The sequence below is a fragment of the Lutjanus erythropterus genome, chromosome 12, assembly GCF_056507025.1.
Source record: "Lutjanus erythropterus isolate fLutEry1 chromosome 12, fLutEry1.hap2, whole genome shotgun sequence".
Classification (NCBI taxonomy): Eukaryota; Metazoa; Chordata; class Actinopteri; order Lutjaniformes; family Lutjanidae; genus Lutjanus; species Lutjanus erythropterus.
In genome coordinates this window covers 27403556-27418320 of record NC_139328.1, presented here as the reverse complement: position 1 = coordinate 27418320, position 14765 = coordinate 27403556, and the positions used below count along the sequence as shown (strand labels likewise).

The following is a 14765-nucleotide window of genomic DNA, read 5'->3' as shown; positions in this document are numbered from 1 at the left end:
CTGCGTATCATCCCCTCTCTCTCTACCCCCTTATCGGTCATATCTTCAGCTGTCATCTATCAAATAAAGGCAAAAATCCCCCAAAATAATCTTAAAATTAACACATAAACATGACTATCACGCACCATTTAGTATGACCTCATTATATAGACTCAAGCCTCCCAATTAAGAGGAGTTTCTATTTAAAATTAAATTTAAAAAATGGAAGGAATGAACATTACTGAACTTTGAGCTAGCTCTTGTGAAGTGTTGCACAACACTGCTCATGTGTGTAAAAGTACTTGGCAACAAACCTGCTTAGATTATTAAGAATGCTGGTTGGACAAAGCAAGAAAACTGAAGACCTCACTTTAGGCTTGCTGGATTTTTTTTTACACACCGAATCATCTTGGTACATTTCTTTCCAGGAACAATGGAGTGTGTGTGATGGGTGCATTGATGGTGGAGACATGCAGGCAGGTGGAATGATTTCATGGCAGTGACAGTCAGCATGCAAAGCCTCAACACTGTGATGGTGGCGACGTAATGAGTCAGTGCGTGGCTAGGCAAGAGGGAGCCATTGTTGCTACTTCTGTGAGTGGAGGTGACGCTCATAATTCATCCAGCTACACTGAATCATCAATAAAAAAGAAAAGAGACCGAGGGCTTTGGTTACTGTGTCACAGCCATTTGCTCATCATTTCAATTCACTACCATGCTTGCTGCAGACACTCTCTGTTACCCTGGCTTGACTTCAGAGTGGCATAATGTCCTCTGTAGGTCTATGATGAGTGTGTGTACTCATCCACAAACAGATAAATCAAAATAAAGTGAGACTCAGAGCCACACTCAGCCAATCCCAACATCCCCGGAGCTGTCAGCAGAGATTCACAAGCATGTCTGTTGAGTCACATGAAGTGGCATTTTTCACAAAAATGAGTCACAAGTTGCAAAGGGCCACAGTTCTTGCAACGTGTGCCAACATCCTCCCTTGTGGGTCTGTGTTTTTTTTTTTCCTGACAGTGATTCTGGATGAAAGGCGCTGTCTTCCTGGGTGCCTGTGGCCCCAAGGCCTGGGTTCACAGAGCAGACAGCCTCTCTCAAACATCCAGCATGTGTCTTATTGATTTCCAGGCTAACCTGGGTTCATTTCACTGCCACTGCTGTAAATCACTGTTCCTAAAACTATAGCCATGAGCAGCAGCATTGACTTAAAACTGTAATGTTTTCATATAAACTGAACGGTGGGATTTCAAAACCAGCCCAGCTGTCAATTCTTTAGAAAAACAACATTTTGCCAGATGCATGCACCGACTAAAGATCCGATTCCATTTTTTTCCTTCCAATACAAGTGTGATAATTTACACTGAGGCTTTGAATAGTGAATTACCAACCTTTGGAGGCAGAAGTTTGATGAAAGGGAAAAATAATATATTCAACAATGGAGTACCTCAAGGTTCTGTTCTGGGTCCCCTTCAATTGATATTAAATGTTGCGATGACATCTATTCTTGTGTATTGTGTATACTTCTTTATGAGAAATATAAACACACACAGTAGACATATCGATCAAAATGAGCTGTGAAGTTCAATAATCAAACCTCACATACTTGCAGTATCTGTCACGTCTGAACAAGAAAACAACAATCCAGCATAACTTACCGGCCATAATATCACACTTGATACTGTAGACTTCTTCTTTTAAAAGAATCAAATAATGTAAATGACAGTTGTCAGGGTACAAAACCAATGATCCATGGATCTTTACAAATGAAGACTTGATGTAACAACAGCATTGCCGTCAGTGCTAAAAAAAAAGTTATATATATGGAATATAAGAAGGGAAATAGGAGTCATCCACATGGGGCACGTGACACAAATCCTTACATTTGAACTCTCTTTTTAACAACACGATTCAAGTAAAAGCACAAACCACACAGCTGATTATCCTGTTTAAAAACCAGTGTTGCAAAGACTACAGCTGATGCTGTTGTTTTAATACCATAGCAGTATTTCAGTGATTCAAATAAAGCAAAGCTGCATTTTTCATGAGGCCAGACACACTGCTCAGTGTCCCCAAGGAAATATCTACTTTCTGATTGCTGGGAGGAGTAATGTTCAAAATTATGCAAAGAAAAAGTTTAATTTTAGGTGTTGAACACTAAAAAATGAGTGGAGCGAGGGATAAATACATGACAAGAGGCTGAGGCTGAGTGATGTTTTATACTCCCACATTAATCCCTCTCTCTCTCTGGCTCATCCTCTCTCTCTCTCAGCATCTTTGCTTAGCGACACGCTCTAATCTGAGATAATAGCTCAATTGCAGACTTCTTAATGATCACTTTGGGCGAGCTGGCTTTGAGACACGCAGACACAGGGCAGTAGGCCAGTAGGGCCAGTGACCAAACAAACAAACAGACACAGTTTCACACACAGACACACACGGTGTGGACAGGGAGTAGACATAGGCTGTATTAGAGAGGAAGGTTTTAGAAACCTGATGCCGACACATTTACTGAGCACTAAGTGAATCCTTGGAGAAAATATCTAGTCAATATTGGACAAGAATTACTTAATTATGAATTGCTGTAATAATTAAAAGGTAGAGAAGCTCTGCATTTTTAATAATTTCTTTGTTGCACATTCTTGAATCCCCTACTTTGATGTTGTCCAGTGGGTGTGAATTTTAGGTTTCCACAGGCTTAATTCTGTTTTTGAGTGAGATTTGACAATCTGGTCTTTTACCATCATCACGTCTAGCCAACTAGCTTGTGCTTTCGGAGAGGGAGCTAGTTAGCCTACTTTGCTAGCTTCCACTTTTCAGGTAAAATACTAATTTAGTGGCACTATGGGTTCTCCGGAGTACTGCATTGTCTTAAATTGCTAATGGTTCTCATGCCGACAGTATGTGGGCTTCTTGGAAAACACATTCGTAGGCTACACAGATAGGGTTGTTCCAATACCAATGTTGGGACTGGGTGTAGGAGAGTATACGAATCTACGCACTGATCCAATATCATGACTGATATCTGATATGATATCAATCTGATGATTATATTGTTTGAAACAGATGTATCTGTTTTCATATGTAAATGGGGCGGCCTTTAACATCTTAGTAGACGTATGCAGCTGTTAAAAAAATAATATTTTTTAACACAGTGGTCAGTATTATTGGTCAGTAATAGTTCAGGTACCGTATTACAAAGAATGCAAAGTAAGGTATTGGAATCGGTACCAGAAAGGAAAAAAAATTTACCACAGCATCTCTATACAGGGATACGACATGCGCTACGTCATTTTTACTGCCATGGAAAATGGACACACAGAGGGAAGCTTTGAGGTTGTTCCCACTAATATGTTTATTAATGGCTTTACCGTCTTTTGAGAAATAGAAAAATGTGTGCAAACGCTTCAGCATCACTAAAGTTTATATTCAATTTTACTGTAAAACCTTTATATTCTGACTGTAAATACTGCTTCTTGCTTAAAAGACAAAAATCAAAAGGTAGAGGAAAATACTGAGGTCAATTTGACTTTCTCGATTCATAAAGTCAACTAGTTTTTCTGTAAAAACATTTCTTATCCATGCTATTAAACACTCGCACACTAATTAAGGCTCTATCACGATAATGTGAACTGCGAGTGAGTGAGTTAACAGAACATAAATTGACCACAGACCCCATGGAAAACATGCCTCATTGCGTGGAGAGATAAAGGCCTAATCCGTTCCACGCTGTGTACAGTTGTCAACAGCCGTGGAGATTACGGAGAGAATTTGATAGGAACACAAACAACCTCCTCGACTCGCCCTGCAGGTCAGAATTATTTCTTTCCCCAGTTTCTATCACTTCAACCTCACTTCTTTTTTTTTTATCCCACACTCTTTGTTTTTCCACATCATCAACAGCCCCTCGCTTCCCCGTTGTCAAACACATCCCTTCACATAACACAGACGAGCACAGGCAGAGACTGTGGGGGGAAAATGCAAGCGCACAAACCAAGACGCGTTTTCAACAGTGATAAGTCAGAAACACAAGATGATGGGTTTCTCTCTTTTCCTGAAACCTCTATGATACAAAGCAGAAAATCAAGTGTTACCCTATTATTCTATTATTCAGCATTTACAAGTAGATCTCAGCAGGTGCCCAAACTTACATTTTATTTACTTCATGATACTGCTGTAAACTAGCCTGGCTGGCTGTGAGTCCATGCGGCTACAGCAGGAGAAGAACAAGTTGCCAGAGCAATGAAAGCAGAGCCACAAGTCCTCAAAAAGTGGAGTTGAATGTTTGTGCTCCTGTCACCCATGAGCGCCAGAGGAAACAGTCACGATGCAGCAGCAAGTTACACTGTCAAGTCAGGGTTTAGTCCTTCATTTCTGCTCTCTCTGGCTGACACTCCTTAAAATACACAAACCCTTTCCCCTGATCATCTGTACTCAAAATGGTCAATTTTAGTCGACCAAATATAAGCTTCTAAGAACATTGGTTTCTCATCAAGTTACTTATTTAATAAATTGGTTGAAGAGGGATGTTTTAATATCTTACGGCACATTGGCATTTTGATCCAAAAAGTTGTACTAGTAGACTGTGAGGTTTGAAATCTTAAAAGTCTTAGATATTTAAATTTCCAAAAAAGAATGTTAATGGGCTGATCCATCCACACGCCATCTGGTTGTGGGCTTTCAAACTTTTGAAACATTAAATGTCTTCAGCTGTGCACGGGCTTGAAGAAAAAACAAGCTAGTTCACCACGTCGGGTTATTCCAAGATGAAGGAGCCAGCTCGTACAGATCTTCATCACCTATTAACCTTAGTTTCTCAAAATATTGCACCCTTCCCTGCTGATCTGTAATTTTTAGCAACTTCTACGTCTTCCTGAACCTTCCCAAGGTATAGACGTCCTGAAGTCATCTTAAAATTAATTTTCAGCAGGTAATCCAGTCCAATTTTTTTATTACTGTACCTAAAACACTCTGATCTACTGATACCCATGATAACTTTGAGGAGAGGAGAAAAGAGAAATGAGGAAGAGAAGAGAAGCTATGTTGTAGATGTTATGGGGCCAAATTGGCTCCACATGGGTATGTTTCAACTGAGATGCTGTTTACACAAGACATGAGTGAGTATTATAGAAGTCTGATAGCAAAAACTTTCTCGGTTTTTGAAAACTGAGAAAGTGAATGAGCAATAGATAAGCCAAGAACCAAACCAAATCCCATAATGTGAAGCCTTTTTGCTTTCAGTGTCAGCTGCTTTCAGAATAGCTAAAAAATAAATGTTTTGTCGTTGTATCCAAAGCAATACCTGGAGCACTTTAGGGCAGAAAATAGCAGCATTTTAAAGTTAGTCAGTTAGCGATTGTGACTATTGTCAAGACTTGAATGGAAAAAGCACTCAAAAAGGCTTTGGTGTCTTTCAGTGAGCAAGACACGATCTGTTCCCAGGAACACAGAGAGAGGCTCGATGGAAAAGAGACAATATGGTTGGAAGCCAAAAATAATCTTATAGATTATCTAATCAATTTACACACCATGGAAGAAAGTAGAGAGCACCCAAATGAACAGACCACATGCTTGAGACAAGAGCATAAATAAAAGATGCATGCACAGTGGATTTACCCTTGTGGTTTGATTCTCCTCAACTGGTGTCGAATGTAAGCAGAAAGCAGCTGAGGTTTAAACACCGCTGAATAAAGCATTAAATAAGAATTAACCCGCGGTGCAGGGATACTTTTTGCATTTCCAAAACTCGGTGTGCTGGCAGGACTTTGGTTACAGCGCTGCAGCAGAGGAGGCTCTCATCCACTGGAAAGGCTTTGGAATAAAGAAATTAGCTACGACTACAGGAGGTGTGGAGGAGCGCCAGCAGTTTCAAAAGTGAGTTTGCCTATGAAGGAGTTGTGCGGATTTATTAGGTAAAAAGAACACAAAGCGAGGAGGCTCGCGGTTTGTTGCTGAGTCTGCATCACAGAGGAAAACAAAAGAACACTTTGAGCTCTTCGTGGCGATGTGAAATGCCTCCCTGCAGGTATCGATGTTAAATTCATGAACACGGATGAAATAGATCGTTATCATATCCAGGGATGAAGAAGAAAGTCAAGCGGACATGCTGAACTTTGAAGGTAACGCAGCGAGATGGGAAAACCGGGTGATATGCTGCTATAATCAGGATGAAGATTAAACAGCGGCTCCATGTCACAGTTGGCACAAATCTGACTTTCAGAACTCAAGGCAGAATTCTTTTGTTGCCTCCACTTCTGTCAACTCCAGACGAGGCGACAGGCACGGTGGCTCTGCAGCTCATCCTACCCACAAATGTTACGCAACCAGTAAACAAAACATACAGTTTTTGTCCTGCTTTATGTAGACTCTAACTTTTCAATTATTTGCCAGAAAAAGTGCAGAGTTTATTGGTATGCATTCAAGAGTGTTTATGTATGTATGCATTTATGCTCACATGGTCGGCGCTTGTGTCCGCGCATGCTTATGAGTGCAATTATGCATGTATGAATGTATGGGTGCATGCAGCGAGGGACTGGTCAGTGGGGAGATTGAATGATGGGGGATGGTGATGGGAGTGCAGTCTGGGGGTGGAGTGGTGGGGGATGGGGTTAACAGGAGGAGCAGGGTGGATGGAGGAGGATCATAGTGCATAAAGGACGTGATACTGGTCTGAGCAATAACAATAAGGGTGTCACGATTTCAATACTGCATCAAAAATCAATCGCAATGAGCTAAATCTAAATTAAAAATTGACTGAAAATTGATTGAAACTGATAAACTTGCTGATTTTCATTTAGATATGGACACAACCTTGCAAAACATGAGCCCTGCATTATTGTGTTCATAATACGGGTATAATATTGTGTGCTTGAATGATATTAGAATATCCTGTTAGCAGACATTAGCTAGCTAGTCAGTCAGTGTTCTTGAGACTCTACTCTGAACACATGTCTCTTATTTAGTCCTTCATCTTATATCTTCAATATTTCTATTGTGCTGTCTTTGTTTTTCATACCTGTTAGGACATAACCTGGTGGTACCACTGCGAATACATCTATCTAGTAGCTAGCTTGCCGTTTCTGCTGGTAACATTTATTTGTTGTAAGTAGTGTTCCACATAACTCTGCTGTGAAGAATACAGGAGGATGTGGTGGTAAGATTGCAAAAAAAATTACAATGGCAGTTATATCAAACCTCATACCATGCAGTGTAAGGGATGGTTTAGATTGTCATTTAAACTGTATACTACATTTCAAATATTTTTGCATCTTTACTTTAATTAATTCCATTAGACGGCCTTTTACAATGGGAAACCACTGTTACACAAGTAAAATATCACTTTCTCCAAACCAACTAAACTCCATAAGTAAAATCAATAATTTTACCTTGCAGATCACCCAAACTGTTAGTCTATCGCTGCCCTGATCTGTTAGTTTGTTTATGTTATTGTGTGACTTTGGTGAATCCGAATTATTCCAAAGTCACACAATAACACAAACAACCTAACGGATAAAGGGAGCAAAACACCAGCAACTCTTGTACTCTGAAAAGTAAAATTACAAATTTTGCCTATGGAGTTTGGTTGGTTTGGAAACGGCAATACTCTGCTTGTATAACAGCAGTTTCAGCAAAGTAAAGAAGTGAAAATACTCTAAATATAGCATACACTTAAACCGATATTGTTAGGTGGACATTTTTAAGTGGTTAAAATGTGTTTTGCTCCTGATCCCGTCCACTGCAGTTCATTGCTTAGCTTCTGTTATGGTGCTCATCTCTGCTTCTCCAAACTAGCGGCTGCCACCAACCATCTACTGTAGGTAATACACTGATTTCCATTAAGTACCTCATGCAAACCCATGTAAAATAATCCAAAATATTCCTTTAAAGAAGACTTTGAAAATGTAAATGACAGCTGTCATAAAATCAACGATGCATTGATCTTTGCAAAACATTATATGCCACAGGCAACAGTGCTGAAATGAACTGAGTGGAATCATAATCTTAAAATCAAAAGTCAAATTGGATTGTGAAATTTGAGAATCGTGACACTGCTAATAACAATCTTCTAAGAGCTTTACACCTGTTCTGAGGTTCAGCTACAAGCACCAAGTCAAGTTGGAAATAAGGTGACACCGGCATGACAAATAAGCAGCTGCAGCAAAGGTTTCCTCCTGTCAGCATATTTCATAACCATGCTCTGTTGCACACATTCAGTCACTGGATTCCTGTGTTATAAAATAATACATTGTGAATACAAATAGAATAAAAAGTGAGACCATCCATTCAACCCCTCAGAAACTTAATTTAAAAATGCAACCACTTCATAGTCAACAAGAAACTAAGTGTGTAATTCCTGCCCAGGATTTGCTGTGTGTACACGTTAAATCCTCACAGCACTCTCCCCTTGTGCAGCAGCATATGTTGTACAGGTTTACACTCCACTGCACTACACCGCCTGTCCCTATGTCTTATTGCCTCCTCAGATGTAGAAATAGAAAAAGAGTTTACAGAGGCGACCCCTGAGAATGATTTTAATAGTAACACATTAATTAAATATTGCCAGAGCTGCAAAGTGAGCCAGGAAAACATTCTCTCCAAATCAAACATGGTAAAAGTTGAACAACCAATATCCTTCGCCAACACAGCGAGGATGCCAGTGCAGAGACAAGTCTGACTCTGCCTCATCTGCCTGCCCACGCACTTACAGCAAGACACACAGAGGAAGGAAACGGACAAAGAGTGAAGGCCGCTCTCTAATATAATGGCAAGTAATACTGGAATGTCATAATCATCGAATGGTGCGTTGATAGTAGTACGCTTTCAGGAAGAGTGTTTTCACTGAAGCTCTGCCTGATGAAAAACACACAGGGGCCAATAAAACCTTGCTGACAATTTCCTTTTTCATTCATAAAGTGGATACTGAGGAAACGGAGCCCGACAGAATGATGATTTTCTGCAAACATCACAGGTTTGTGTGTGAGTGTGTGAAGCGATGAATGGGGTTGGGTATCATTTGGATTTTATCGGCTCCGATTCTGATCCCGATTCTGCTTATTGATTTCAGTTCTTAACAATTCTCAATCCCAATTCTTTGAGTGTTCTCATGCATTCTTCACAGCAAAGTTGTGTGAAACGCTAATTATGTTATACTACGGATAAATGTTACCAGAAGCAGAAGCAGAAACACTAAGCTTAGCTAACGTTAGCTAGATAACCACAACAACAGTGCTCTTCTTTGTGGTTGCTTTAATATTTTGTGGTTTACTTCAGCTTTACTGCAATAAAAGAAAGTATTACAATCCTTGTAAAGGGTTTTGTTACACAGCATTTGCTAAATTGGGGTGACTCATGCAATTTGTGTTATTCACCTGCTAGAAAAGCAGCTTAGCAATAGCTGAACAGGTTCATGCTGGACTGCTGGAGATGGGAAGACATGGATGCATTCAACTCACATGTCTGTAAGCTAGAGCTGTGACAAAAACCACATTATCACAATACCAGAGTCATGTGATTATTGCTGTACAGTTGAGGTCATTGCCATCATCACCTCAATTTTATTTTGAAGAGCCAGTCTTAGTTGAGATCAGCACATCAATCTATTAACACAGCTGAAGATCAGTTGTGTTACACACAAGCCAGGAACACTGCCTCTCATTAGCCTACAGATCGCACCCAAGGTATCCTGGGATTGCCAGTGGGTAGCCAACAACAACATTTTTCAAGATGGAAAAATAGAAAAATGATCAAAGAGGAAATTCAGTGTTGAATTTATCATCATGGATTTTTTCTCCTTTGTTTCTCCAACAAAGACCCTGCAGTTAAATGATGCAAACAAAACTTCTGAACGGGACACGGTCTCCCTGGAACAACGTTGTAAAGGTACAATGCTAATGTTAGCATTCGTTTAAAGTTAGCCTTTCCTGCTCAGCTTACTTCAGAGCTAATACTGTCACTTTTCCAGCAGTTGAGGGAAAAAAAAAGATCAGACTTTTCTCGGTGTTGAGAAGATGCAGCGTTTATTAACTGACATACTGTAACATGTACTGGACATTTACTGCCAGACTGACAACTTATTTCTAAGTTTAATTTAATGCTCCACTATAAGCAGAACCAGCAGTATCCTGCTCGCGCTCCTTCACTTGCACACTGCACACAAATCACTAAACACTGCCCTATTCCTATACACTACACTTACGACAGTTTCCTTCAATAAAGTCCAATAAAACATAATAATTTGTGCAATCAGATGTAGCTTTGTCACCATGGTAAGCAAGAATCCATATAATCACAGCCCTTCTACAGAAACAAGCACAAGTGAAATCTGTGTAGGCATCAATTAGCAAAATCAAAATTAAAATTTCTTAGTGAGTCTTTTGCAGTCATAATTATGGAATCAATTCTTATCTGAAATTGGTTCTTGTTGCCCAACCCCAGCAGTGATACATGAATGTTTTAGGAGTGAAGATGCTCCCAGTGACCAGCTTTCTTTGACATGCCAGAGGCCTCGTCCTGCTGGCCTCAGAGACGGGGTGACGAAGGCAGCACCTCCAGACTAATGCACAGAGGAGCTGTGAGGCGGTTGTATACAACAGGTCTGTGTGTGGGAGTTTGGTGCAGAAAGATACAGAGCGGCAACAAAGACAGAAAGAGATATTAGGAGAAATAGAGAGCATGTATGTATGCATGTGTGGGGAGGTGCAGGAATTCCTCCCGAGCCACAATTAACCCAGACACAAAGGAACATAGCTGCACGGCAAACATGCAGGGCTCGGATTCAGCTTTGGCACAACTTCACTGGTTTCAGCGCAAGCATTCTTCCAGAATATAGGCCACTGGCTCTCAGTCAGAAAGGAAACTGGAATTCTATTATTTCCGCACAGAACAACACATCCAAGATACCTGTCAGAGCTGTGTGCACCAGACCGATGCGCCACGCAATCTGTCTCTCAGCTGGACAGCTTTTTATTTGAAGATGATTGGAAAATGGTTCCACCCAATCAACCCTCATGTAAAAAAACATGCTTGTTGAGCTTTCTATATTTAGGTGTAGCAGGGATGAAATCACCTGCACACACTCTTGGCCTCAGGCGCACACACACACACAAACATCTATGCCTAATCCCCACTCAGAACAGGATTTTATTTGTCTCTTTGTGAACTCTGGGAGCTTTTATGTCTCTCCTGAACAGATAAGGTGCTGTAGAAATACACGCAACAGAAATATGAATGCAACACTTGTTTTTGCTCCCATTTGAAGTAAAAGAAAATACTTTTTCTATGCACATAACAGGTTTATTTATCTCACATTTTGTTCATAAATTGATTAAAATCTGTGTTAGTGAATTCCCAGGAGGGCAAAGACAAGACACGCCCAACTCCGCCACTGATTGGCTGGTGCTAGTTTCCTTCATTGGTTGGGTTTAGACATGAGAAGTAATTGGTTAGGGTAAGAATATCAGGGTAAGCCAGTCAGATGCAGTGCAGAATTTGCTCTTCTGGGGGAAAAAAATAATCTCTAACCCTGTGTTAAATAGCCATAGTTAAGTGCCTAATAAATGTCTTTTTTCAAGATAATACTGACCATGTTGAGTGACCTTTTATTGTGACCACACTGGGGTTATCTTGGCAAAGAAGATGTGCTCACTAACAATTTGTTAACAAACTTTGAGAAAAATAAACCTTTTGTATGCATAGAACAAGTCTTAGATCTTTCACTTCAATTCATGAAAATGGGAGCAGAAACAAAATCGCTGAGTTTATATTCTTTGTGAGTACACATAAAATGCAAACAGAATAGCAAATCCACCATAAAAATAAGAAATTATGAGAGGACAGCAATCTAGGGGAGATATGAGTGCATTTTTCTGTTCATAGCTCATTAAGATAGAGGAGCTTCGATACACATTCTAGTCATGAACAGACCATTAAGTCAAGCTCTAATGGATAGCTGATGGGAGCAGTTCCAGGTATTGTCCCTTGATCATATTAATGACATAAATCTAATTAGTTTCTTTAACTTTGGTAACAGTTTTAATGGAGAAAAACTACTCAATGTATTATCTAAGATCTTAAGAAAACAATGGTAGCGCACATTTTCATACATGAGTGAGAAGAAAGGGAGGGGAGATGAAGTGACCTACTAATTAAATGTTTTCATTATTTTGTGATATGTATTGTTGTTCCAGGTTTTTCCTATGTTTTATGACACCTCAATCATCACAGGTCTTTTTTTTTTTTTTACAATTAAACGCACAATATATAAATTCTGCCGCTGGGGTTGACTCTCACATTAAAACAATAGCAAAAGACATACTGACGGCGTCATGAAGTGGCGTGGATTTATGAGATGTGTTATCTTCACTTGATGTTAATTTATCTGATATGACTCGAGCAAAAATCATGTTCATAGATGAGGTAATATTAAGCTTTATTCGTGTTCTGTTTCGTTGTGTTCGCAGACTTCCTTACTCACTTTCTGACATATCCTGAGTTATAACAACTAGCTAGCAATAACTAGCAGGGGACACACCATTAACTAAAATACATACCTGTCTGCATTTCAACACTGGGGATATTAGAAGTACACAACTCAACAAAAATATAACGTACGTCTAGCATTTTTAAACACTGTAATGCAGAAATGTTACATATGTCAAGCTCTAATGGATAGCTGACAGGAGCAGCTCCACGTATAGTCTCCTGAGGATATTAATGACATAAATCTAGTAGACATTTTTAGTGCCGACATCATAATTACGTCACAGTATTAGCTGGAGGCAAACATGAGTCACGTAAGAGTAGTAGCGAAAAGAGACCGACATCTGCTCGTCATGTTTAATCACGTACCAGTTGCCACTGCCAGTCAAAAAAGTCCAGAAAGAAAATATTCTCACACTTATTTTCATCATCAAAGAGAAAAATACAACCAATCCATAAAACACAACGCATTAAAACCTGGCAGACAAAAACAAAATAAAACCCATCAAAACCATCTACTCCGGTCTTTCAATGGTAGGTTGCTCCCACTGATTAATGTGTGACTGTGTATGTTCAGAAAAACTCAATTTTCTTCAGCCATTATAAAGAAACAGGCCGACAAAACTTGCTAGCTAGTGTTAGCTAATGTGTTTAGGAAACTGCTTCGCCTCCACCTAAGCTCCATCATCAAAAAACTCACGTTGTTTACCAACAGGAAAGCGATTTTAAGTTTTTTCTTCACTTCTGTAACACTGGAGTAAAACTACTCAGTGGACTATCTGAGATCATAAGAATATAATAGGATGCTTTTATGGTTTAGTGCACATTTTCACACATGGGTGGGCGGGAAGGAGGGGAACAGAGGAGGTGCAGTGACCTACTAATTAAATGTTTTCATTATTTCCTGCTATTTTTGATATGTTGTAACAGGTTATTCTGTGTGTGCTGTGATATTTGCATAATGCCTCACTTATCACAGGTCTTTTTCACACATAACAGCCCTCGTCTGACTTGATTTTTTTCCACTTACGACAGTTTTCTTCATCACTGTTATCCGAGCAGTCGTCATCGTCGTCGCACCTCCAGATGGTGGGTATACACCTTTTGTTGTTGCACTGAAACTGTCCATCCTCACACTCATCCGTTGCTGGAGAGAGAGAGAGAAAAGAAAAACAACACACACACACACAACAAAACAAGAGGGGGTGAACAACCAGCGTCCAGATGGATGAGCAACAAACGGATATAGTGGAGTAGTCAGCGCTTGTAGTTCAACTGTCATTTGCAAATGAATGCCTAATTGATATTCAGCATTCATTCAGGTCAATTGGCTGAGGCGCCGGGAGCGTCATGGTCTGCGTTTTCTTTCAGTTATTCATCTACTTTTAAGCGAGATGATTAAAAACTGTTGTGGGGAAAACAGGCGCACAAGAGGCCCCACAACACGAAGACAAAGATTCAGTCTGGGCTACTACAGCTACTACCTCTGATGCAGTATGGATGCTCACAGCCGGGAAACACATGACAGACAGACACGCTTCTCCGCCACCGAAACCCCTGTTGTTGTTTTTTACACCGTATGTGGGCCAAAGCTTTTTACACATTAATGTTAAATAAAAAGTAAAGTGTTTTCTCTTTTGCTCTCGTGGTTTTAAAAGCTCAAATCAAAAGCGCTGAGTGCCGGCAGCGCGTCCAGTCTGTCACCTCTACAGCATCACTCACACACACAAACACACACACACACACACACACACACACACACACACACACACACACACACACACACACACATCACGGTTTAGGCTGTATGTTAGTGCTCTACCGTCTTATACTCAGGTGAAAAAAAAAAAAAAAAACATTATACCGACCTTCCAAGAAATGAAGCCTCAAGACTAATGACTGTAAAAGTAGCAATGTCCTTATATCCGTCCACATTTCTGAAGGAGGTGATGGAGCTCATTCACATCCACAAAACAAAGCCCGACTATGAGTCGCTCTTGTTGTATCGCTGCTGCTGCTGCGACCGACGCTGCTGCCGCCTGCCTGCCTCTTCTCTCCGCTGTGTGTGTGTGTGTGTGGAACACCCCCTCCACCCCTCCACAGCCCAGGCCTCCGCCCAATTGGCCGCTCGGAGAGTGACGACAGCGCGGGGGGGCGGGGACAAGAGGCGAGTAGAATAGATTAGAATAATGATACATTGATATGGTATTATCTGTTTATGAGATTGAAAATTTATCAGCAGCAAAACGGGCCTGCATTTGATACTTATTGTTTCATAAACAAACACAATAGTGTATAGAATATAA

The 14765-nt window shown here is 40.3% G+C and overlaps 1 protein-coding gene across 3 annotated transcripts in view; it reads right to left on the bottom strand.

Annotated features, from left to right (window-relative positions):
* Positions 1-14527, bottom strand: part of LOC146318111 (low-density lipoprotein receptor-related protein 8-like) — a 118243-nt gene extending 103716 nt beyond the window's left edge. For all 3 annotated transcript variants that reach the window (XM_084731609.1, XM_084731611.1, XM_084731610.1), the window contains exons 1-2: positions 14328-14527; positions 13490-13606 (exon numbers count right to left, since the gene is read on the bottom strand). In XM_084731609.1, the coding sequence (XP_084587735.1) occupies positions 13490-13606; positions 14328-14394 (184 nt within the window). In that variant the 5' untranslated portion in view covers positions 14395-14527. The remainder of the gene's footprint in view (positions 1-13489; positions 13607-14327) is intronic.
* Between the last annotated feature and the right edge of the window lie 238 nt (positions 14528-14765).